We start from the raw sequence: 25,654 nt of genomic DNA, 5'->3' as shown, positions 1-25,654 counted from the left end.
ATTTACAAATGCATAAAGTATCAGTATGACTGCAACTCTTTCCTTTTCATGGTTAGAAATTAAAAGTAATAAAGATATAACACACTCAGCAAGCCATTCCTGTATAATATAGAAAGAAAAAACTACACAAGTTATTTTTGGATTGAGCAAGTAATAATTTTGTGTAATTGATTACCTTTGATGGATTAACACTATATTTTTCTTTAAATTCACTCTCCCATTTCTTCACCTTATATTTACACTTTTTGTACTTAAGTTTAATAATGCTTTCATCCATATCAATAACTTAAATATTCAAATTCTCAGTAAGCATAAAACGGTATTCAAAACACAAAAAGGTATCGCTTTTAATTACGGAAGCACCTTGGCTATACCTCTCAGAAAAAAAACAAAATTACCGATAACAATTTGACATCTGAAAATAACCTACACTGGCATTATTTGCTAATACTCTCTCGCCGTTTGAAAAAGCGGGAATTCGTGTTACTGCAAAGAGATGCTCTGCTGTTATTGGTAAGTGTTGAAAATGTTTTTCAAGTAAATGAGAAAATTTGAAACCTTTAATTATTATGGAAGTTACAAAAAATTATTATGCATTTAATAAAAAAAGATTGCAGTTTCTTAATTATTAGTAGTTAGTATTTTAGTGCTCTTGTAGAACTCATATGTGTAGGGGATTTACTTGCTCTCTAGAAACTAGTTCAAAGTTGTATTAAGTAACGTTAACATTTTCAAAAAATCTAATACAAAAACTGCATAAATAAATAAACTACCAATACATACATATATTTTTTTTAATAAGTGATTTAATCATTATTTTAATTTCAAAAGGTGTGTTGATAGGATTTTAGATTATTCAGAAATGAAATTACACAAAATCTAAATTGAAGATTTAAAATTATTTAAAATTATGGTTTTGGATAGAATAGCAGACATTTTGTTAAAACAGTTTTTACTCGTAATGTAAAATTAATAACTTTCTGGCTATTTTAATTTAAAATATCGCTATGCATCACTGTCTTTTCCGGTTAGTATTCTTTGGGCTGAAGGCTGGCTGTAGTTTCGGTAGGATTTCTTCTTATAGGTAAGTTATAAATGTCTTCTTGTTATATTAATTCTGTAGAATTCTTGCTATGTTTTAAACTAGTTCAGTTATCTGATTGTATTATTAAATATTTGTTTTGCATTTTATGCCCTGCAAAGTACACGTGGCCTAAATTATAACCTTAGTATTTTTAATTTTCGGTATTGCCCGTTTTTAAGTGGAATATTTTCGCGATTTCGTAAATGTAAAAATTCAACTGATAACTTGGTAAAAATTTAACTGATAATTCAGTTATATTTTCTTTTAAATCAGTAACCCCTTAGAGAAATAGTGTTTATTGGCACCTCAACTTGTATCCTGGAGCTGAGAAACAAAAAAATATTTTTTTTAAATCTATTTTTTGTTTTTTTATCGTGTAGTCTGCTATTAATTTGCTTTCTTCTATTGTTAAACTTTTTCATTTGGTCTGAGAATTAATTGAAATGCTGAATTGAGAGCATAGGAACGGACTCGCGAACAAGTTGTTTTTGAAAAAATGTGCGAGTAGCTGTAATATATAACTCCTGTATTACTTGTATTAAGCACAAATTATACGTCTTGATATAATAAAAGTGAACAGACAGACATCAATCTGTTTCTGAAATAGAATTTTATTGAAGCATAGGCAACTGCCATCATAGCTTGATGGAATGAATGAACTCCAACATGGAGATTTTACCAGTTCACTAGCTACACCTTGATTATTGATTAACGGCTGTAAATTCATTAATCTTAACTCTTTTCTAACCTGATTTTTGAATACAGATTGAATAATTTTTTACCTGTTTAATCCTTCAATGGTGTATGTTATTAAGTTTACATTTACTTCTGCTAAATGTATGAACTGGTAATTAACTTTTAATGTACGTATGTGTACTAATATAGGCTTGTTGCTTAGTCTTGATACAGTATACTAATTAGTTTGTTTTATTTTGCTTGGTAATTGTTATAATGTGATTAGTGTTATACAAATTATTGTATAATATATAAAAATATACAATATAAATGTTGTAATGTAAATATAAATGTTGTATATAATACAACTCATCATTATTTAATGTAATTAGTTCTATATATGTTACATAAATTGTTATTTGTGTTGGTAGTTGCTTCTTTCATGTTTATAGAAGAAAATTTATATTTTATTTAGGTGAACAAATAAAATTTCTCCTGGAATATTTATCTTGATTAGCAGTTTCATATAAATTTACCCTTTACTCTAATATTGTGGAAATGTTTCAAGCAATGGATATAAATTCCCCACTCCCTACCCAATTATTATTTGAAGTAAAAATCCACATTGTTTGAAATTTTGAAAACTAATTTAATCGTGTTCCTGAACTTGTTCTCAATGAACCTCTTTGTGATAATAAATCCATTAATTTAACCATTCTTTATTCTTACATCTTGAATATACTTATTTGTTTTTAAAGTCACTATTCTCAGTGTATTTATGTTATGGTCAATTTATAATTAATAAAATCATGTAACTCATGGGTTAGATATAAGAAAAATTGTTAATCTCTTCATGAATATTACTGATGAATTGTCTGTTTACAATTGTTAAATTATTGTTTTCTTCTTGAGAATATACAGGGTGATTCAAAGAAACGGGAAATTTTGAAAGTTGTGTTGGTAGCCGTGGGCGATTGGTACCACTTGATAAGTGGTGCCAGCCTCTCTAACCTAACCTGCCATTTAGTTGTCATGGATCCTTGGAGTGGTGCGCAATGTGCATTTGCTATCAAAGCTTTTTACAAAAACAATGACAGTGTGGAAGGAGCACGTAGAGAATTTAGCTGTCATCTTAATCTGGGATGGCACGACCGTGTTCCATCAGCACATGCAATTAAAACATGGATATCTAATTTTGAGGAAATTGGTTCGGCAATGAAAAAGAAACCTCCAGGCTGTGAGCGAACCGTCCGTATATCACAGAATGTTCAAGCTTTACAAGATGCTGTCACACGAAGTCCACATCGGTCAATCCGTCGTCTCTCAGCATCTTTACAATTGCATAGTTCAAGTGTTCCAATAATGTTAGTGAAGGACTTGCAATTCCATCCATACAAGTTGCAGATCGTCCAGGAACTGAAACCGAACGATGCAGTTGTGCGAGCACAATTCTGTAATGTAATGCTTCAGAAGATAAATGATAACGAAGAGTTTGTTCACGAACTGTGGATGTCAGACGAATCGCATTTCCACCTAAGTGGATTTGTTAACAAGCAAAATTTCAGATACTGGGCACAAGAAAATCCTACGCAGCTACACCAGCATCTGTTGCACAGCCAGAAAGTGACGGTGTGGTGTGCTATGTCATCTTACAGTGTTATAGGCCCTTATTTTTTTGAGGATGACAACGGTCTTGCGATTACAGTGACGTCGGCTCGTTACGTAGCCATGCTTGAAACCTTTGTTGTGGAACAACAAAAGAGATTTCCACCGATTCTTAACACAGCCTGGTTTCAACAAGACGGAGCAATGTCACATACTGCATGAATATTGATAGCAGCTGTACGCTGATTGTTTGGACGTGTCATTTCACGAAATGGTGACATTAGATGGCCTCCCAGATCGCCTGATCTCTCAGCTTGCGATTACTTTTTGTGGGGGTCACCTTAAAAGCAAAGTGTTCCACAGTAGACCTGCTACAACGGAAGAACTGAAGGCAAAGATCCGAGAAGCAATTGCGGAAGTTCCAGTTGAGATGTTATGTCAAACCATGAACTAACGAAGAGACTTCGTGAGTGTTTTCGTAGAAGAGGAGGTCACCTGGAAGATGTCATCTTTAAAAAATAAACTAAAATGTATGTATCCTAAAATGGCAACATTTGTACAATTACATGAAATAAAATTCATTTTCTAAAAAAAAATTTTCATTAACGTTATTTAAGTTTTAAAATTTCCCGTTTCTTTGAATCATTCTGTATAAGCACATTTTTACTAATACATGAAGGTTGCATTCTTACTTTTTAGATAAAAATGTCTGCCCACCTGTCTTGGATGATAATTCGTGGTAATAATGCGTATCTTCTCAAAAAACGCAACATACCTAAACCATTCAGTACAGTAAGTATAATACAGTTATTAGTTAAATCATTTTTTTATAGTACAGTAAGTATAATAGTTATTAGTTAAATAACTTTTTTATAGTTATTGTAATTTCAACTAAATTAGGGGTTGAAGTATTTGTTTGTAGTATAAGGGAAGGTAAGTGAGAGAAGTATTGACTGAAGTTGAAATTATTAAAATTGTTTGTTGGGGTGTTAGATTTTTATTCAACAAATGATCAGTGCATCACTACTTTTTATTTTGGTAATATTTGGTGTATGATAACTTCCAATCTTTTAGTGACCAAAAAATATTTTTTTATATGTAAAAAAAAATTTTCCAAGTAATAGACTATTTTCTAATTTGCTTACAGGTAAAAAAAAAATCATTTTCGTCACTTTTTCTATGCTGTAGCATTCTCATTTTACATCATACACATGGTCAAGAAGGGCTTTTTGGAAAGGGTAAAGGTGGAACTTCATCTTGTGTACTCAAAATTAATTTTGTTCATCTTGTAATGTTTTCTGAAGTTGCATCACAAATTGTTGTTTTTTCAAATTTTGGGCCGAAAATAAATATTGAAGGGCTTAGGATAACAGGCCTATTTTTTACCTTTTAACTCTTAGGTATTAGTAGTACTTATAAAAAAAATTGGACTGTTACTGAGTGTCCTTCATTAAAAAAAAGGCTGCCAAATCGTAAGATTTTGAAAATGTCTCATTTTGGGGACCCAAAAACCAAATGTGGGACAGGTACAAAAATCTGAGATGTTTACAGCAGTAAGTACTTTTTATGTAATTCAAAACCATATAAAATTATTTTGTTACTCAAAAGAGGTTGATGAGTAATGAAATAAAAAAACCCACTAAAAACATTGTACCTTCTAACTATAAACAATGTATCCAAAAATGCTGATGTTATGTATGTAATTATAAAAATTACAACTAATCTCATTAAAATGCATAAATTTATAATTAATAAATAGTCATTTACAAAATGATAAACAATTCAAATAAATACATCTACAAGTTGTTCAATTCACTTTCACCTAATTTTACTCCTGCTAATGGAAGTTATGAATAAATCTTGCACTTTTGATATTTGATTACAAATTTAACCAACATAACTTTCCTGCCATTTTTTTTTACTGAGTAGAACTGATAAGTCCACATTCATCTTTGGTGTAATGTTGTGTGTCCTCTTAAAAGGCATGATAATGTTTAAAATATTTAAATATTTTCCAGTTGAACCCATGTTTGTTATCCCTTAATGATTTCTTGAATTGAGTACATGACCCTGAGGATGGAAAAAGTGTATTTGATACTCCTCTTCATTTTTATGTATTTTAACTTCAGTGACATCGCCTAACCACCACTTGCCATCATATACGCAGCAGACATAATTTTACATTTTGGCTTTGGTAAACCTGTGAAACAATCAGAAACACTGTCCTTGTGTACTGATACTAACATAAATGTTTCTGATTCAGAGATTGCCTGGACTTTCAGAATACATTTTTGTCTTGTTAGAACATAACTGTGGAAGGTCTTGTATCTGGGACTGTTGTGGTTACTGGATAATGAGAACTGAGGTACTGTTCAGTCTCTTGAACATCTTTATTAGTGCAGAAAATAAAGGTACGTTTCAGAAGGTATAACAATTTGATTGTTGACTGTCCTTTGAAGGGCTGCCTTAAGTCGCAGTTCTTATGGTCTTTTTCCATGGTGTGGGGAAAAAATGCCATTCAGCTGCGATTTCAAAATCTTGATGATAGCACAAATATTTGAATTTTTTTTGTTTTTTATACTGGGCCGAGGAGCATCGGAAAAAAAACTGTTTTACTTATGGTAACCGTTTTTACTTTATTTAAGACTTGCTTTTGGAAGTAGAAGAACAATGTAGTATTGTGCTGCAAGTACTCACTAATCACACAGTAGCTTTGGCTTTGTAATTTTCCTTTTTTGTTTTAACTGTATGAGAAATGTACTGCGGTATAAGTTTTTTATCAGTGATATGACTGGACTTCATCCTGTATCACAAAAGGAAAATTTTAATTGCCCAGAAATATCTGTCAAATCTTTGGCAATAATAAAGATGTTTTAGACTGGATTTTTCTATTTTTATGTCTTGTTGGTCTTATATCTAGAATTTGTTGCCTTATATCTTAAATTTATCTTTGAATTTGTTGTCTTGTATCTTAATTTTTATTGTTGCAATAGGTTTTGTATTGGGAATGTTTTTTTTTTCTATTTATGCTATAATTTTTATGTTTTTGTATTGTTTTTTCTTCTGTTATATGAGAAGAGGCCTTACACCACTTTCGGATTTTGTTAAATTCTATGTCTATGTAAATTTTATATTGTTGTTATGTTTCTTTTAAATGATTTTATCATATTTTTAAGATTTAAACTGATATTAGTTTCAAGTTTTATTTAATTTTTAACATTTTAATTTTTATGTTATAGTTTTTAGTGTTTTTTTATCTGAGATGAGGCCCTTTACAGCCTTCTTGGATTTTGTAAAATTCTATTTATTTCTAGTTAACTTTTTTTTTCACTTCTATGTTTAAGGCTTTGATGTTAATTCTAAACATATTTCAAAAAGTTTTACCTGTAATATTAGTTGTAATTTTTTTAGATTGATTCTAGTTAGTTAATTTGTTTTTTATGATACCTATTTATTCCGGGCGATAATGCGAAAGTGGTTTTTTGCCCTCAAAAAAAAACCTTTCGGCATGCTGGAATGCGGAGGTAGATTTCACCAGTACTAAGTAGGGGATAAAAAAGATTTCCACAAGAAAAACTTCAAATTTACTCATGACAATGGTTGCATGTGAAAAAAGTTTCACGTGTTTAGCATATGACAAGGGCCTTCCATCATCTTATAATTCCAGCAACATTTTGGTCATCCCTTGGCATAAGGATTGGTCATATCAGAAATTGTTTCAGACAAAAGTTTTAGATAATGTTTAGAGGACTAACGACCACTTTAAACTGATTCAATACTATGCCTATTAAGGGAAAGTTATGATTCTTTTTTTCCTTCAAAACTTCATTTTTTCAACCTCTAAGTCAATAGTTGGTGATATATAAAAAATTTACTTATGTAAGTTTTAGGCCCCTATCCAAAGAATAGTAGGAACTTTAAACAAATTTGATATTTTACTTAATAAGAAAGTTATAGTGATATTTTGTTTTTTCAAAAAAGCCACCCCTTTTCCACCCCCATGGTTGATTTTGGCCGTTAATGAACTTGACAGATTTTGGGATAAGTTAGTTTTAACAAACAAATTTTTGAAAGTGATTGATGCAAAATTATGGTAGTTATATAAATTATGTTCACAGGAAAGTGAAATAAATATATGTGGGGTCTGGGAAATTTGAAACGCGAAGCTATTTCAACATTTTCTGGAAGTCGAATCATACCCGTTACAATAGGTATCTTTCTTATGAAATTTCCCCCCCAAAAAAAAATTTTTTTGAGAGAAGTCTTCCATTAAAATACTTTCAGCCTCCAACAATTTTTCCTTTTTAATGTTGAGGAAATTACCTTGTTTCTTTGCTACAAAATGATGCGTTTTTAGATTATGTCAGTAAGTTTATCTAAGTACTTTTGAAATGGAAAAATTTGAGTAGTTAGTTGACAATGGTCAACAGAAACCCACTGTTCAAAGGTAATTTCTAAATCAGAATCATCCCAGCTCTCTTGCAGTAATCTGCGCACTTCATTAGTGCCTGGACATTTTTCACACTGTGACAGCATGCACATTTCCTTTTCTATCTCGTGTACGATTGTTGAAAGGAGAATTTTATAATCAAATTTCATTTTTAGAGCAGATAACAAAAGTTTTAAATTTTGGTGCATGCGCACGCATATACACACACACAGAGAGAGAGAGATAGTACCTGACCCACCAGCCAGACCACAAAATTTAGGTCTAAAGTCAGCAATTTTTAAATTTTGTTTTTCTTTGAAGGCTGTGTACAATTCTAAGTTACGTATGGTAAGCCTCTTTTGAATATTAATTTTCTTCCCATCAGCTTGTCTTACAGAGAGACAATCCTTGCCTGGCATCATTCGGCTGTGCTCATCTTTCTTGTAAAAATCTTGGACAGATTTAATAATGTTTTCATCAATTATGTGACTGGGTTTCTGTTTGCCAATTTGTGGCAAAATTCCACTTGTTTTAACTAATTGTTTGAATTGATTGGCTAAATACTGATTAAAACTAAACTCATTTTGAATTTTTTAATGCTCCAGCTGCTTCGTAATAAACTTAAAATATTAATTTTTTCCTGGGTTAATGTAACTGTTTTCATTTTATCCTTTATTTTAATGATTAATTCTTCATATTCCCTACCTAAATCTTCATAATTTTGTGGTATTAAACTCTTTTCTTCTGTAGAAATATTTAAATCAAGGAATCGTTTATTTTACTGGTAACAGATTCCGCTATTTTTGTAGCTTATTTTTTTAAAATTGGTTCCTTTGTGCTGCCTGATAATTTTTTAACCTTAATGGAGTAAATACCAAGTGCTGAACAAGCTTTATTCACCGACTGTACTATAACACATTGAGGCTCAAATATGTCTTGACATTTCGGTTTGCTTTCTGTATCATCTTGTGGTTTTTGTATTTTGTTTAAGCATTTTGCACACAGTGCTCTGCTGCCTGGAATTAATTTTAAATTTTGATTGCTTGTTGAAAGTGTCAAAGATATTTCTCAAAGAAATTTCTTAATTGGTTTAGTGTGACAACTAAAAGGGTCAAAGCAACTTTTCTTTTTAATATCAAAATATTTATCAAATTCGGCTTTATGAAAAGTACAGATATTTTTTGTTTCAGTACATCCACTTCTTAAAGATATCAATCTTATTTGCTATTCAGTAAACTTTAAAATATCGTGCAGTACTGAAGAAGCTCTGTTGCAAGTCAGTTTGTGATATACTGCTTCTGTGTGAATGCCAATTGAACACTCCATAATTCGTTTTTATAAAGTACAAGGGTTCTTACAGTAATAATACAGTTATTATAAATTATAAAACTGCCAATTGCTATAATAAAAATTTCTCTAATTAATGAAATTAGAAATAAAAGATATCGCATAAAAAAGAAGTTCATTGCTAATGAAATTACTTAACAAGTGTACATTACCTAATTACAGTATTAAGACTAGCAACAATACAACACATCATACTGAAATCAAAACAGTAACTGAGCCTTCTACAATGTTTGCATTTAGGTAATGCAAACATTCATGTCCATGCATCTCTATTAACTTTGTGTTTAAACATGAGTTTGTGAGTATGAGTCATACTTTAAGTAACAAAATATCTATAATATAAGCTATCTCATTATACACATGTCAAAATATTTTGTACAGTAGGCCTACATTATTATCTGAAAAAATGCATGCTGTTAATTTTTTTGATATGTTGTTCATGGTTAGAAGGGACAGTGTTTTTAGTGGTCTTGATGGCTTCATTACTCGTCAACCCCTTTGAGTAACAAAACAAATTTTATATGGTTTTAAAGAACATAACAATTACTTACTGCTGTAAAAATGTCTGATTTTTGCCGCCTGTCCCAAATGTGGTTTTTGGGCTCCAAATAAAGACATTTTCAAAATCGTACTAGTTGGCAGCACTCGTTAACAGTAAAAAAAATTTTTTTTTAAGTACTACTAGTACCTAAGAGAGGTAAAAAAACTAAGTCTGTTGCCCTAACATTAGGGCCTTTCATTACAACATTAAGGCACTAACATGCTCTTAATTATTTATTTTGGGTCCAAAACGTGAATAAACAACAATTTAGAAACATAACTTCAGTAAACATTACAAGATTTGGTGATGTAGCAGAATGAATTTTGAGTACACTAAGATGAAGTTCCATTTTTACTATTTCCAAAAAGCCCTTTTTAATTTCTGTATGATGTAAAATAAGAATGCTACAGGTCAGAAAAAGTGACAAGAATTGCTGTTTTTACCTGTCAGCAAATTAGAAAAAAGTCTATTAGTCAAGAAAGTTTTTTTAATAAATATAAAAAAAAAAATATTTTTTGGCCTCTACAAGGTGGGTAGTTATATATCAAATATCATTAAAATCAAAAATAGTGATGCTATAAAATTTTTAAAAATTTGTTGAATTAAAGTAGAATACCTTTGTATGCAATTTTCTTGGTTTTTAATGATATGTTTTTATTTACTAATTACAGTAATTTTATCTTTATTCAGTGTTTTAAGTGTACAACTATTAAAATACTTAGTGTTTATTGGATATTATCATTTACAAATGATATATAAGGCCTTTCAAACCATTTCCTTTACCATCGCCAGAGTAATGCAATGCGATTGCATCTCTAATCATAGTTTCCACATTCTTGCAGTCATATTTAATTGATGCTATGAAGTAGAGTGATTTTTGTTTACATTTGATTAAACATTTAAGTTAATTGAGATTGCTGCTGATTGTGAAATTCAGTAGTTATAAGATTTTTAAATGTAGGAAATATCTAACCAGCTGATTTTCATTGGGAAATTAGTAAGAAAGGTATTAGTAATGTAATGTTTAGGAAGTGGATGTGTTTATGTGCACGAAAAGCAAAGGAGGTGATTGGCCTTTCATTGTTAAAGAATTGGGTACATGAGCGGATGAAAAATTCAGGTCATTGCATGTCTACAATTTCTTCATTATTGAGTATGTTGAAATTTCACAAATAGTTTTGTGTGAAATCATAATAAAATCTAGGCCTTCAGAAACTCTGGTCTCATTGGGTGCCAGAAATACTGATAGAGGTATACGAAAACAAACCTGTTAGACTGCTCAGTCTTTTCTTACCTGAAAATGACAATTTTTTGAGCCATCAGTTAGTGACTGGTGACTTGAATCTCTCACATCATTGTACAATGGCGTCTATTATTAACGATACGCAACATCTCTGATAAAAACAGAAGTTCAAAACTATCATTTCAATAGACAAAATTTTGTGCACTGTCTACTAGTATAAGAAAACAGCTTTGTTGGTTGACTTCTTGCCTACAGATTAAACCATATGCACTTTATTAAAAACTGCATCATGTAATCCAAAATAAGAGGAGAGTCACGCTCAGTGGTGGGGTTTTGTTGTTTCATGACCATGCTTTTTTCCAAGTTACCAGTGAAGCTTAAAAGCCTGATTAAACAGTTTGGCTGGGAGCAATTGAAGCACTTGCCTTACAGTCCTGTCTTGGCAGAGAGCAACCAACACTTATTTCTCAAACTCAAGTGATCCCTAGCTGGTTAGTGCTGCGATGACAATGCCGATGTGAAAAATGCTGTACATGCTGAACAGTGGTTATTTTCACTAATGGCAACATTGATTGAGGAAGGAATGAAAAACTTATTAAGATGTGAAAAGTGTCTTAAAAATGGTACAAATTATGTAAAAACGTAGTTTAAGATATGTTCTTTATAATTAAATCATTTTATTGAAAGTTACGTATATTTTTTAATAACGAAACAGTACTTACTTTCCTTGTATTTCATATGAAAAATAATATACTTTTACGTGTTTCAAGTATGACTGTTGTCTTTAAAAGAAAGTTTTGTCATAGTATTCGTAACGCATATCTTTTGTGAATCAGTTTTGTATGATTTTGTTTTAAACTAAAATAGATATTTTTTAATCAGCATCTTCTAGTGTCTTTAATCATATAAATGATTATATAAAATTAAACATTTAAGTACATTTTTTCATGATTTAGTAAATAAACTAATTTTAAAGTTAACTGCTTTTTTATTACTATTTTGACATTTTTATTATATTTTTTGTAGTGTAGTTTTTTTGAGCTGTTCAATAATTTTACAGCAGTTTTTGGAACAAATACCTGATGCTTATGGTTTCATATCGTACTGTGATTTAAATTTTAAGGTTTTTTAAGGTTATAAATATTTGTGAAATTCAAGTTTGTGAATTAGTAATAGTTAAATATTCATAATTGGTTAAAACCCTTTTTATTTTTTTTAATGTATTTTTTTACCATTATTACATTTTTTTTATTTTTGTTTCAGGAGCCTAACAACTTGTTAAATATTGCTTCATTTAGGTATAATGGCCTTGTACACAGAAAGAGCGTAGGAGTTGAAGCAGCAGTTGACAAAAAGGGTTTTAATGTTGTCTACAAACGAGCTAAGGCTTATGTTAGTAATATTTTCTGTAATTCGCTGTTAAATGTTGTGCTGTATTAATGTTTGCATTTGTTTAAATGTAAATTTCAGAAAGATTATTTAGATTAGTGTTGTGAAAATATGCAGTAAGCAAACTTAATAAAAATTTGTCAGTTTAAGGTTTTCAAATGTGTGGGTATATCGGTTACAAAAAACATATAACATAGTCTGTTAACCATAACATCACCTGAGATGACCATTTGGTCAGGCTAATGATAATGATAATGATAGTCGCATGCAATATCAGGTTTAGATCTGATATACCATTTCATAACTGTTGAATTCATGGATTTGCAGTAAATACAAACGGGAAATATATTAAGCTTAATATTTTGGTGGTATTTCCTTGGTGGTTTTTTAAATTATTATAGTACGCTATACATCAGTTTCAAAACAGCATAGTTCATTTTTTCTGCTGAAAAATTATTTCAGTTTTAAAAAACAAATTTTTTTTTTTGAACTGAAGTTTATTCTAAAGCATTTCACTGTACGAGGCTGGGTGAAAGTTCCTGGACTCGCACAGAGGTAGCATTCGTACACTTAACTTCTCGATGGCATTGCATGATTCCATTCTTTATTATAGTCCAATTACTAGAGCAGAAAAAGTGTTTGATCTTTGTGGTGGACAAAATTTATTGGAGATCAATGTTAAGGTACGTTACAGATCCGAGTGGGCTGATAGTTTTGTTGGTACAGAGACCAGATTAGACAGGTCAAATGTGCCATTTTTCTGGGAAATCCTATCTATCAATGTGATGCTTGAAAAATTTGTACAATGAAAGTTAACAATGTACTAAACCTAAGTTTGAAAGGGCAGACAGGGGTAATGTTGGCCAATATTTCTGCAAAAATAATTTCATTGCAGATGTCAGCCAATCGAACCACTTGCTCCTTAAGATTTAACAATGCATTTGTAAAAATAACTGACAGCTTTGTATGTAAGGCAGTAAAACGGGGGTATATTGTCACACATCCATGTATGTACTATGCATGCGGAGCCCACAGACTGATGTATATTGCAATTGCATGCATGTAAATGCATTTTTTATCCTTTATATGTTTAAAAATTTAATTTTAATCTTAACAATTTAGAGGCCTATTTTCATACTTGTTTTATGTGAGAATACTCTGTGCAAGGAAATGTTTGAATTAACTATTTATATTTGAAAATGGTATATAATGAGCTATTTAGTTAGCAGCAATCCATGAACTTAAATAAATCATTTTGATTTGTTTATATTTAATATTTTTATGCAATAAGAAAATTTCGGCTTGTACAATTTCAATACTTTGATACATTTTATAATTGGATATACAGTTCCTTGGGTTATACAGGTATATATTTTGGATTACTTGCAAACATTATTTGAAAGAGAATTAGAGCACATAAGGTCTTTGGTGACCTTCTTTTGGTCTCCAACAAAAGGTTTGCCATTTATCACTGTTCAATCTTTCTCCTACAGACAAATCAGTAGTTTATACCACACTGGTATGAACATTAGAAATAACTAAAGAATGTGGGCAAATTGGAATACTATCAGTATATGATTTGGCTAGTGATAAAGTGGCTTTACAAATACAGTTTTGAAGAATTGCCACTTTTTGATTGTATTTTTATTTATCCAGGAAAATTTCATATGTTTATGGTTTTAAAAGAGGCCCCCTGGAAATATGTTTACGGCTGTAGCCTTTAAATTCTTACGGTTTTGTTTGGGCTTTTAGCCAGTAGCTTGTTGAATGGATTTCTTTCCGGTAAACAATAACAAGCAAGTTTCTGTATCCGATAATATTCGCAACCCTACAAATGCTGCATTTTGAACTATTCTTAATAGATAATCAACTCCTCATTAATAATGATGAAATATGGCAAATAATTCACAAAGTGCAAACTGAAAAAGAGTATCACAAAAATATTTGAAAATAGAAAATTAGCAGCAGACCTTTGTTTAAAATATTCAGTCGCACAAACGTGATACTATAGATTGCAAATACAGCAAGACTGGCAAATAAAGTTTTATATGATTTTGATGGAATTTATACAAAACTACTTAATATTTTCTCTAAGCTTTTGCACAGGTGATTACTTAAAAATTTATATTACCAAAACTAATTTTTCTTTATATTCAATCAGCAAAATTGGTCTCTATGGCGTGCACAATGTTTTATGATAATTTATTGAAAATGAAAGTAGGTAATTTGAGTGAGGAATGATGGATATTAAGAGAACAAGCAATCCATTTTCAAGAATTCCTATCGACTTGACCTTAGAGCAAACAGTAAATGCAGATGCTGCAAGATGTTCAACTGGTATTAGCCACTTTACAAACTCAATTTCAGCTCTATAGCGTTGGGCAAAAGTTGCAGTATTTGTATCACAACAATTTCCCACATGTATGATGTATAGCTGGCCTAAAAAAACCATCAAGACAACTGCAGATTTAGAAAAAAATAGAATAATTAAGTCAAACAAAGAGAAGCTTTGAAAAATGCTATAAATCAGAATATGAATTCTTTTAAACATAATGAAGTCAATCGTAATCGGTTGTATAATATAGCCACTGGTAAAGCCACTTTAGATGCCGTGGCTGATCTCCTTTTGAACATTGAAAAAAAAATGAAATAATTTGTGGGAATCCTTTATTAGTGAGTGTGCTAAATCCGCAAATCATTTTGAAGAACCAATTAAGCAAAATATAATTAATTTTGCATCATAAATCACCAAAAAAATTTTTTGTAAATAATAAAGTAAAGGAGATTTACCTGCAAAGAAATCTTTTTTTGGTATTTACTTGCCATCTCAATGACAGACAATCCAGATATCGTAAAAATTGTAGCTTATCCCATTATACCTGTACATGTGTCAATGTGTAATCTTGACGAAGCCATTTGCACTACCTCAAAATCGAAATTAATTGAATTCTTATGAATAGAAGACAGTACTGTGTAACTTTGCGAAGTGATATAGAAGTAATTGATGGATTTTATCTTTTACATTACATACGAGATATGCCTCAATCGGTCATTAATATAGCTAAATTAGTTTTACAAAAGGTAATAAATATGTGAACAACAGAAACTCATTTAATTTTTTATCAATATTTTCAGCCTTCTATTAAAGTGTATGGAATATGAGAAGAAATAACGAGGCTGATAGAGATTTCTTAATATCAGGTCAGAACAAATGAGACCAGTAGATTTCACGAAAGATTTAGCAATAATAAATTTAAACATGTTTTGGTTGGATTCTTTTTAACTTTGGTCTAATAATGAAATGGCAGTATTTATTAAAAATAAAAAAAAATATTCATAAGCTTGAATGTCGTTCCCATTTGCATCAACCAAAAAAAAATGTTAAAATGTTGATTGATTACTTTTAGTTGCCTTGCTCATGAAGCTGGCACAAAAACAGTCTACCATTTGTGTACAATTGAGAGAAACATTATATAATATTAAATGTTATAAGAATCATTATGTTTTTTTCTAAATCTGTGGTTGTCTTGATGGTTTTTTTTTTTATTAGGCCAGCTACGTCATACATGTGGGAAATTGCTGTGGTATGAATACTGCTTCTTTTTCCCCAACATTATAGAGCTGAAATTGAGTTGATAAAGTGGGTAATAACAGTTAATATAATATTAAATACTGTTGAGATATTTTAATTATTATTTTGAGCAATATGCATAATTTGAAAAGTAATTCAAAATTTTGGATGGTTATGTAGTTTCAGGAAAGACAAAATTCATTGATGTTTGTAAATACTACAAAAAATTTTGATGAATCAATCTGCAAAGCTTTTTAGGTGGTTTTCATGCTTTAACAGGCTGCTATTACAATCCAACCTTTTATAAAAAGGGAAAAAAGAAACCCTTTTCAAGTTATGTTAAAAATCAGAGCAATATGAGCAAGAAGAGGTGTTCAAAAACATTTATATGTGATTTGTATGGGATACATGAAAAGTTAATTGTATTCAGCTTGCACTTTTTATATCAGCAGTATAAATTGCGTGATATTGATGAACCATTAGTAAAAAAAAAAAAAAAAACTTTGAATGTTAGTTTACTGTGAGTTTCAAGTCGCTGCATTACTTAACAGAGTCCATCGAAGTGAAGAATTGGAGCATGTTGCAGAGCTTAAATTGGGTTGAACACACTAGCACAGTGGATGCCCTTCTGAAGTGACTACACCAGAAACGATAGAAAAAGTGCATAAAATTGTTTTCACAGATCGACGAGTGACAGCGAATGAGTTAGCAGAGTGCAGGCATGTCAACAGAATGCATGCACAATCATTTGGGCATGAACAAGCTGTGTGTTAGATGGGTGCCATCTTTCCTCATGCCAGACCAAAAACGATGCCGAAAAATCATTTTAAGCTATTGCCTTGAGCACCTTCAGTGCAATGTAGAAAAAGTTTTATGATGATTTGTGACTGTTGATGAGACTTAACACTACACTCACTGCTACACTCAAAGCTCATCATTACAACAGTCAAAGCAGTGGATTGAAAAGGTCAACCTGCTCCAAAAAAAATGAAAACAATTTTTCTTTAACAGTGTTGTTATGGCAACTGTTTTTTGGCATGCTTGTTGAATAATTTTCAATGATTATCTTAAATGGGTGAAACAATAAATGTTGAATATTATGCTACCCTTGCAGCATCTCGGTGATGAAATTACGGAAAAACTAGCATTTGGAGAAAAAAAGTGTTTCTCCATCAAGACAATACTTCAACTCACACTTCAGTCATTGCAGTAGCAAAAATCAACAAATTGCAGTTTGATATGCTCCACTGTCCTTCACATTCATCTCATCAGGCTGTCAGTGACTATAACCTGTATCCTAACCTTAAAAAAATGGCTTGGAGGGAAGAGACTCATCCAATAATAAAGTTATTTGCTACCATACAGATTATTATATATAAGAAGCTGGATAAATTGATGTACCAAAATGGCATAAGCATTCTTGTGGAACACTGGACTAAGTGTGTAGACCTTAATGGTGACATGTTAAATAAATTAAAATATACCCAGAAAATTGTTTTCTTATCTAGGCTCGAAACGTTTTACCCTGCTCTCATATAAGTTGTGTTTAATTATCACCTATAAATGTTTATTGTATTTAATTATTGTTTTAAATAATTCCTTACATTATTGTATTGATGAATACAAAAATTGAAATTTGCTGAAAAATGTACATGCACAGCTTGAACACTAGTCATATAAATGTTTGTAGTATGTAAATAATATATATTTTATGAGTTCATTCAAAAATTACAGTGTGTTGAGTATTGTTTTAGTCTGTCACGTTAGATGCACTTTTCAGTTCTTTGTATTTTGTGCTGTTTCCCTTAACCTCTTATCTCCCGCTTATCACTATATTAACCACTGGTAATCAATTTTTCAAATTCAAATTTCTCATGAACCATTTAACATAGAAAAAAGATTTTTATATGGATTTAACCACAACGCCTTGAATTATGAGAAAATGCAGTAAGCATAACAGCTGTGTATAGTGTAGATATTTCACAAGGGATCAAACACACTGTACTTTTTTTCACTGACGTCATTGTTTAAGTCGTAGTATTGTGGTATTTTTTTTGTTTAATTTGATTCTTACATACATTAGCGGTTTGTTATTTTTTATATAATTACTATGCAAATATAAATTCAACAGAATAGTGAACGTGACTTTTATGAAAGGAAGCAATAATTTTAAATAATTTTTTTTTTTAAACCATACTTGTTCTATTTTTATACATGTATCAAAAGCAAAACGTTTATATATATATCCAAAGTTAGATTTTATACTGGTTCAGTGACACACACATATGCACTTATACTCACATGCATAGCCATGCCTAGGATTTTATTTCACTAGTGCAGTCCATTGTGGAGCGAGATAATGTATTGTAGTGCGTTACTGTAGTGTTCACGAGTATTTATATTTATATTTTTCTTTATAAATACATATTTTATATTACTTATATAAAAAAATGGCAGCCGGCTCATCACATTACTTGGATGAATACGATCTTTCGGACTTAGACTCAGACGGTAGTGTAACAACAGATGACTCAGTATCTGATAACTCTACTTCTACTGATGATGATCTTACAGGTAACCAGGAAGAGATTCGGAATCAAGGTGTATAAAATTTATGATGAAATGGGGTATATGGTAGACATGGACATTTATGAGGGACACAAATCAAAAAACTCGAATGAGACGATTACTGAACGGACAGTTTTGAATCTATGCAGGAGAATTGATAGTCAAGGTTACCATTTATATAAGGACAATTTTTTTAGTTCTGCATTATTTAGAAAACTATCCGAGATGGGCATTTTTGCCTGTGACAGCACGTCCCAACAGGAAAGGAATGCCCATCGAATTCAAACCTGCACAACAGAAACACCTAAACATAAATACGATGTAGAGTAAATAACACAATGACCTGTATTTTATTTGCAGACAAATGAAACGTGACATTTCTTTCAACAATACACGAGAGGGTAAAAGAGGGACCATTAGACCGTGACCCTACTGGAAAATTGATAAAACCGACAATAGTTACTGACTACAACAGACACATGGGTTAGGTTGATAAATCAGATCAAATGATGTGTTCATAGAACGTGGAGAAACGGACAAAAAAGTGGACATTAAAATTTTTTTTTCATTTATTAGACTTGACATTACTAAACTGCCATCTACTACACAACACAGTGAGAAAAAATATTAGAAAAAACTGCCACGTGACATGTCGGAGAGAGATAGTAACACACCTGATTACCTGCTCTCCGGCTGGTAACCCTACGTGACATAGATGTAGTAACCCGACCATTGACCGATTGACAAGCCAGCACTTCATAAAGAAAGGGACCTGCAGAAGATTTATTGTGTGCTCCGCCAATAAAAAAACCATGAGAAGTAAATTTTATTGTGCGGAGTGCGATGTAGGGCTGTGTGTGGTCCCGTGCTTTGAGATATATCATACACAGGAGAATTTTTAGAAATGTAAGTAACAAATTATTTCTTTTTAGAATTTTTTTTAGCAGTTTTGAATGTGTTAGTTTGAGTAATAGCGAGATAAACGTTTACCAAAAACTCAATTTTTTTTAGTTACAATTTTCTGAAATGTAGTGTTTTTTTTGTTTACATAATCAGTTTTTATCGGATATAAATAAATTTATATAATTTTAAAATATTGTAATTTTTTATACCATATTTGTGTGCATGCAACATTATCAAATATTAACAAAAATTAATTTTTGTTGAACAATATAAATTAATAACGCATTGTTAACAGACCCTAATTTTTTCAGATTTTTTGGATGAAAAACAATTTGTAATAGCGAGATAAACAAACGTTTACCGAAATCTCGATTTGTGCATGAAATAAAGCTGGAGGTTAAGGGTTTAATGTTAAATTCAGTTTACATCCTCAATTATGTGTTTCATATATATTTCAATGTTTCCATTCCTTTACTGTTTTTGCCTTCTGCACTTTCAGAAAGAATATTTGCTAATCGCTGGTACCATCTGAGTTGTAAAATATGACAATAGATTGTTTTAATCATTTGTACTAAGATTTGTCTTTGTTTTCTTGTTTTTAGACATTACAACTCTCATTTGTCTCAATCAAAAACATGTTAATTTCTTGATATCACTTTCAACATTATCCTGTAACAGATTTCAAAATTTATTTTGTGTATTTTCCCATGATACAATCATGAAAATTTGCCTCTTGCTAATTGCTGTATCTACTGTACTAATGATTGTATTGTACTAGTCTCTTGTGTTTGCATTCTACATTGAAATCTAATGGATTGCATTCTATATTGAAATCGAATGGTGTCATTTGGTTATTAAAAGTACAAAAAACAAGTTTGTTGAGCAGGTTTAGTACAACAAAACCTGCTCATCCACCCCGCCTAAGCCAGCCATCAGTTTGGTTGACAAAGATGGGTAAATCTTCAGCTTATTTAGTGCACTTTCCATATAAATATTAAAAAAAAAAAATTACTTCAGCTTATTTTATGAATCTGTTTTTTATATCTACTTTAATTATCCATTGTAATGTTTACCTAAAAAACAAAGTTCTGTAACTTTTTAGCTTTATTCTAATACATAACACTTCGTCCATTCTTTTTTTTTTTAATTTTGTTTACTTTTGAGTTGAATTTTTTTATCCCTTTGATGAACCCGTATCATTTCTGTAATTTTATATTAAAAATTCTTTTATGGGAAAATTTACCATAGGGGTACAGTATTCACTAAAGTTTGAATTCCTATTCGTAGAAAAAAAATCTTACGAGTAGCTAAATTTACTTTAATCATTGTATATACCATATTGATACTTTCATATTTATGTAAAATATAAATATTTTACATTTATATTTTTTATATTTATTGTGTTTTGGTTGATAGTGTTTGCATACATACTGCATTGCTCTTCTTTTCTGCAAAGGGTTACATATATAGTTTTATTGACAAAGTTTATTACATTATTTAACTTTTATTTTTAATTGAAAATATTGGTTTTTATTTTCTTGTTCTTATTTCCGCAGCACAAACCTGGAAGGTCATATGTAAGAACAGCTATGAGGTCAGGTCCAAGACGTTCCCTAACAAAATTGAAACGTCTTTTGAATAAGAACAAATACAGAACCGACTTAACCAAGGTAAGTTATATTTATAGACTAGAACCTAGATTGGATGAAAGCCAGTGTCTGATATTATACCCTCTGTTACACGATGTCCTGTATTGATCATTAGGTCTTGTTCTTGATGTTTCATGTTTTCTTAGAGTAATTCCACATTGATAGAACTGTAATTCATATTTCAATTTGTTTCCTTTTTCACACAGCACAAGAACAATTCCTACTGGTATAGTCAGTCTATTCTTAATAGGTGTTGGTTGTTCCTTCTTTTGAATATTTATTAGCAACTGTAGCTTTATTACATGAATAATCATTAACTTGGATAACATTGTCATTCAATTTCAAACAAAAATAATAAATATTTATATTGGATCTGAGTCCTGCAGGTTACAGAACAGGTGTAGTCAGTGATGTTGACCATCATCCTATTGGATTTTAATAGAATTTATATTAAACTTTCTTATTATCAGATATCAATGGTTTATATTTCTCACTACCTTCTTAGTGGACATCATGAGTAGGACTCACGTGTGCAATGATGACATGATTTTTGTAAATTGCTTGATTTTTATTGTAAATTGTTTGGAATGTAGATGTTAACGTTAGACTTGTAGTTGCTTTTAAAGGGAAAAAGGATAAAAAAATTCACGTTAACCTTTGTTATTAATGTTGTTATTGGAAAGTAGAATGGTGGTGTATAACCATAAAATTCTTACATTTTAAATTATACTTTAAACTCAAAGCACTTAAACATGTAAAAGTTAGATGAAAGGAATTTTACAAAATAATAAAAGTACACCAATCTTTAAAGTATAAAAACCTAATCATGTTCACTGAATAGAGAAATACAAATCACGTGTATTGCTTGATAATGCTAAACTTGTGTGCTGTGTGACTTTTTTGATGTCAGTGTCCATACACTGATAAGAAAAATAATTTAACCTTTGTACAGACTTACATTGTTCAGAATATTTCTTCATTCATTTTTTATATTATATTTTAACCACAATATGTAGACAAATTACTTATTGCTAATAATAAGTTACTTGCAAAATGACTTAATGGTATCAGCCTGATCATTAATCAGAATATTCAGAACAAATGCATTGACATCATTCAAAAAGTGCCTCTCTGCTCATTTTTTGTTTTATATCCTTCAAGGAATGTTAGGAATATACTGAAAAATTTTCATTGTTTTGTAGTGGTTGATGTAGTAATTTGGATTAAAATGAAAATCATTAATTAAAAAATATATATATCATGGTTCCCACAGGCAAAAATTGTCAGGAATTTTATAAAACATTTCAGAGAATTTTATTTCTTGATACCAAATTAAGTTTAATAATGTTAGTTACTATTGTATTTTTTAAGTAATGCCAAAATATATTTGATATATTTTTCATGGCGTTGGCAAGTAGTGACACCATCGCCCAGCACATTGCAACTACATGCATCAAGCAGCACATGTCTTGTTCTTACTTACATTCCCTAATTATTATCTTATATTAAAGGAGGAATATTCCAAATTGCAGTTACTTTTTTCATGGTGAAATTTTAACAAACAATTACCATTGAAATATTTTAAGGTTTTCTTGGAAAACTGTTTTTCTTGGAATTTCTCTTAAACCAGCATGAATTTTTTTTTCTATTTTAGGTAATTAATTCCTTTTAAATGGCATCTAAAAATACTATTTAATGACTGGTTAGATATAAACTTACACCCAGAATTCTGTTAATTGAGAAGAGGTAAGAAGTATCATGCTTTTTTGTGATGTAAGAAAAAAAAACATTTTTGACTGGGAAGTAAAGACCAAAAGGCAGCAGTGACTTTGGACAGTAAAGGAATGCAGAATAAGGAATAAAATAATTAAAATAAGGGATTCTCAGCCTTCACTGAAAAATATTTTTATCTTTCAGTGGTACTTCAACCTGGCAAATTAAAACTTCAATTAGCAGTTGTGATACATCTGTTTGTTCTTTTCCTGGGTCTTCTGGTCAGAGTAATAGCATTTCAGCAGCAAATGATAGATTTGAATCCTCGACCTCATTTATGCAAAATGACAACATAATTACTTTTTGTTATAAAGTCTATGTTTCTAAGGTGGATGTTATGTGGATTCTCAATGTTGTACAAAGTAATTTATCCTTCATATCATGTGAAGATATTGGTGCAACTTTTGAAATTATATCTGCTGATAGTTGTATAGCATCAAAATTCCAGCTTTTGGAGCTACTAAATGTTGTTACGTCGTTAATTATGGGTCTGCTTTGTTTTTGATTAAAAATTTGATCAAAAATTTTATTTTATTTGATGTACAATTTTACTTAAAAATTAAATAAAATTGTACAGAGGGGTTAAATGGACTTAATTGTTTGATACAGAAATAAATAAAATATGAACAAGGTATTATAACAGTATATTTTTGGGATAGTCCATGCTCAACATCTCAATGGTATCTCCCCGCTAGATAAAATCAAAATATTACAAATATCATGGGATGGACCAAATGTGAAGTTAAGCTTTTTAAAAATGTTCAGTGATCAGCTGATAAAGGAACACCCTGAAGAAAGTTTTTGGTGAATATTGATGTTAGCCGTTTACATGTTGTAAGTGGAGCCATTAAAATCTGAATTGAATCTGCCAATTCATTCCTTTTTAAGAGATTTAATTTATGTTATAAGTTTGATACCCCGGCACAGTGTGCTGAATTTACCTGGGTCACATGAAATAATAAATCTCCTTTAAAATACTGCATGACTATATGGTTAGATAATGTGAAATACTTAGAATGAGCCTTGCTAATTTTGGGTGGCTTAAAGAAATTACTGATAATTCAAAGAAACTTCAATTAAAGCATACAAAATTGTTGTTGAGCATTGTAAAGATAAATTTCTAAAAAAAATAAAATGTGTATATATTTTGCAGATTAAACGCCAGTAGCATAACATTGAGAGTAAGGAAATATTTATTAAATTGGTTAGTTAAAGTCAGGAAAAAGAATTAAAATTTGGTGGATACCCTATATATATATATATTATGAAGTTGAACTTCATTCAGATAAATCTCTCGGTAATTTGTTTAATGATCAGATTTACATTAATATTTTACTGGACGAAAGTGTTAGATTTTGTGTAAGATTAATGCATTTTAAGCTGATTTTATCGTAAACCCCACTGGGTTGGTCTTTGCAATTCAGCTGATTTCAAAAACGAGAGTTCCAATGTTCAAATCCTAGTAAAGGCAGTTACTTTTATACAGATTTGAATACTAGATCGTGGATTCCGGTGTTATTTGGTGGTTGGGTTTCAATTAACCACATCTCAGGAATGGTCGACCTGAGACTGTACAAGGCTACACTTCACTTATACATATCATCCTCTGAAGTAATACCTGGCTGGAGGCTAGGTAAAAAAGCTGATTTTATTAGATCTGATTTTGCTGCCTTTTCCATAAATTGTTTTATGGAAAGCTAACTGGAACATTATTATAAAAACATTGCCACCAAAATTCTTTTCCAAAAAATGATGACATGGGAAAGGTTCTATCTTATTTAAGCATTAGTAATCTAACAATATTCTTGTAAATAAATTTTTAAAATAAAGTAAACTTTAAAAGATTACGTACAGTTAATTGATTTTTGTGTGATTTTTCCGATATTATTCTTCATTCAGTTTTTAGTTTTTTTTAAATTTTTTTCAGGCTGCTCTAAGAAGAGCTAGTGCTATTTTGAAATCGCAGAAGAGGACAGTTCTTGTGAAAAAAACTCGTGCTAAGAAATCTGAATAATTATAATTTTAATTTGAAATAAATGCTTGTATATTAAAAATGTTTATTTATTTTTGTATTAGTTTCTAATTTCCAAAAAAATATAATTTTTTGACTAGTTTGCATTTTATCATTCAAATACTGTAAATATAGATTTATCATATTGAATTTCTATTTATGTTCGTGGTATTCTTTTAATTAAAATTCATATTTTAAATTAATCTACTATGGTGACATTTTGGACCTTCTCTTTCACATGTAGTTTATTTATTACTTTATGTTTATTTCATGGTGTGTGATAGTCTTAAATAATTTTCTTCATGGTTAGTCATTTTTTAATGCTGTTTCTTTATCTTGCATTCATTTTTTGTGTAATATTGTCACAGTTACTAGGAGCAATTATGTAACTATAAAGAACAACAAAATAACAGGTAAGTAACATATTAAGAATTTTTTAACGTTATATTTAAAGTTTTTTAAATTTTATAACACTTTTCATTTACAGATTATTGATGATGATGCATGCATAATTTTTCTGAGTTTATTTTCTTTGTAAATGTAATAATAAACAAAACCATTGTATAGACATTTTTTGTGTATTATAACTAATTAAAAATTTTTATTTTCAGGTTAGTGATCCTTATTTTACGTGAATTTTTTTTTAACGTAGTAGTTTTTTATTTTTAATTATCTTTATTTATTAATGAATACTGGAATTGTAATGAATCATAAACTATGGTAAGTAAGGTGTGTCAGATTGGCCTAGAATTAAGGGTTTTTTTTACATATTAAATCACTAGGTTTTTTACTAAACATTTTAAAAAGCTTGCTAAAATAATTTATTTTATTTTTTTAAACAGGGTTAATTGTTTTTTTAATTAAAT

General features: G+C 30.2%; 2 protein-coding genes across 2 annotated transcripts in view; one reads left to right on the top strand and one right to left on the bottom strand.

The window, feature by feature from the left end:
* Positions 1–474, bottom strand: part of RecQ4 (RecQ4 helicase) — a 44,904-nt gene extending 44,430 nt beyond the window's left edge. Inside the window, exon 1 of the mRNA XM_075373583.1 lies at positions 176–474. Coding sequence (XP_075229698.1) covers positions 176–277 — 102 coding nt within the window. The 5' untranslated portion in view covers positions 278–474. The remainder of the gene's footprint in view (positions 1–175) is intronic.
* Positions 475–934: 460 nt separating this feature from the next.
* Positions 935–24,831, top strand: RpL28 (ribosomal protein L28). The gene is made up of 5 exons (XM_075372555.1): positions 935–1,084; positions 4,064–4,156; positions 12,188–12,316; positions 20,912–21,025; positions 24,705–24,831. Exons 2-5 carry the CDS (start codon positions 4,070–4,072, stop codon positions 24,789–24,791), a joined length of 417 nt encoding a protein of 138 aa, XP_075228670.1. The 5' UTR covers positions 935–1,084; positions 4,064–4,069; the 3' UTR covers positions 24,792–24,831.
* Positions 24,832–25,654: the final 823 nt, after the last annotated feature.

Source organism: Lycorma delicatula, chromosome 8 (assembly GCF_047948215.1).
Source record: "Lycorma delicatula isolate Av1 chromosome 8, ASM4794821v1, whole genome shotgun sequence".
In the NCBI taxonomy this organism is placed as follows: domain Eukaryota; kingdom Metazoa; phylum Arthropoda; class Insecta; order Hemiptera; family Fulgoridae; genus Lycorma; species Lycorma delicatula.
The sequence above is the reverse complement of the archived record's forward strand: the minus strand, read 5'-3'. Positions and strand labels throughout refer to the sequence as shown.

Bases quoted from the DNA above. Each gene is read 5' to 3' on its own strand.
- RpL28 (XM_075372555.1), top strand. From the start codon at position 4,070: ATGTCTGCCCACCTGTCTTGGATGATAATTCGTGGTAATAATGCGTAT. The intron at 12,317-20,911 runs GTTAGTAATATT...TTATTTCCGCAG, and splicing joins ACAAACGAGCTAAGGCTTAT to CACAAACCTGGAAGGTCATA. The intron at 21,026-24,704 runs GTAAGTTATATT...AATTTTTTTCAG, and splicing joins ACAGAACCGACTTAACCAAG to GCTGCTCTAAGAAGAGCTAG.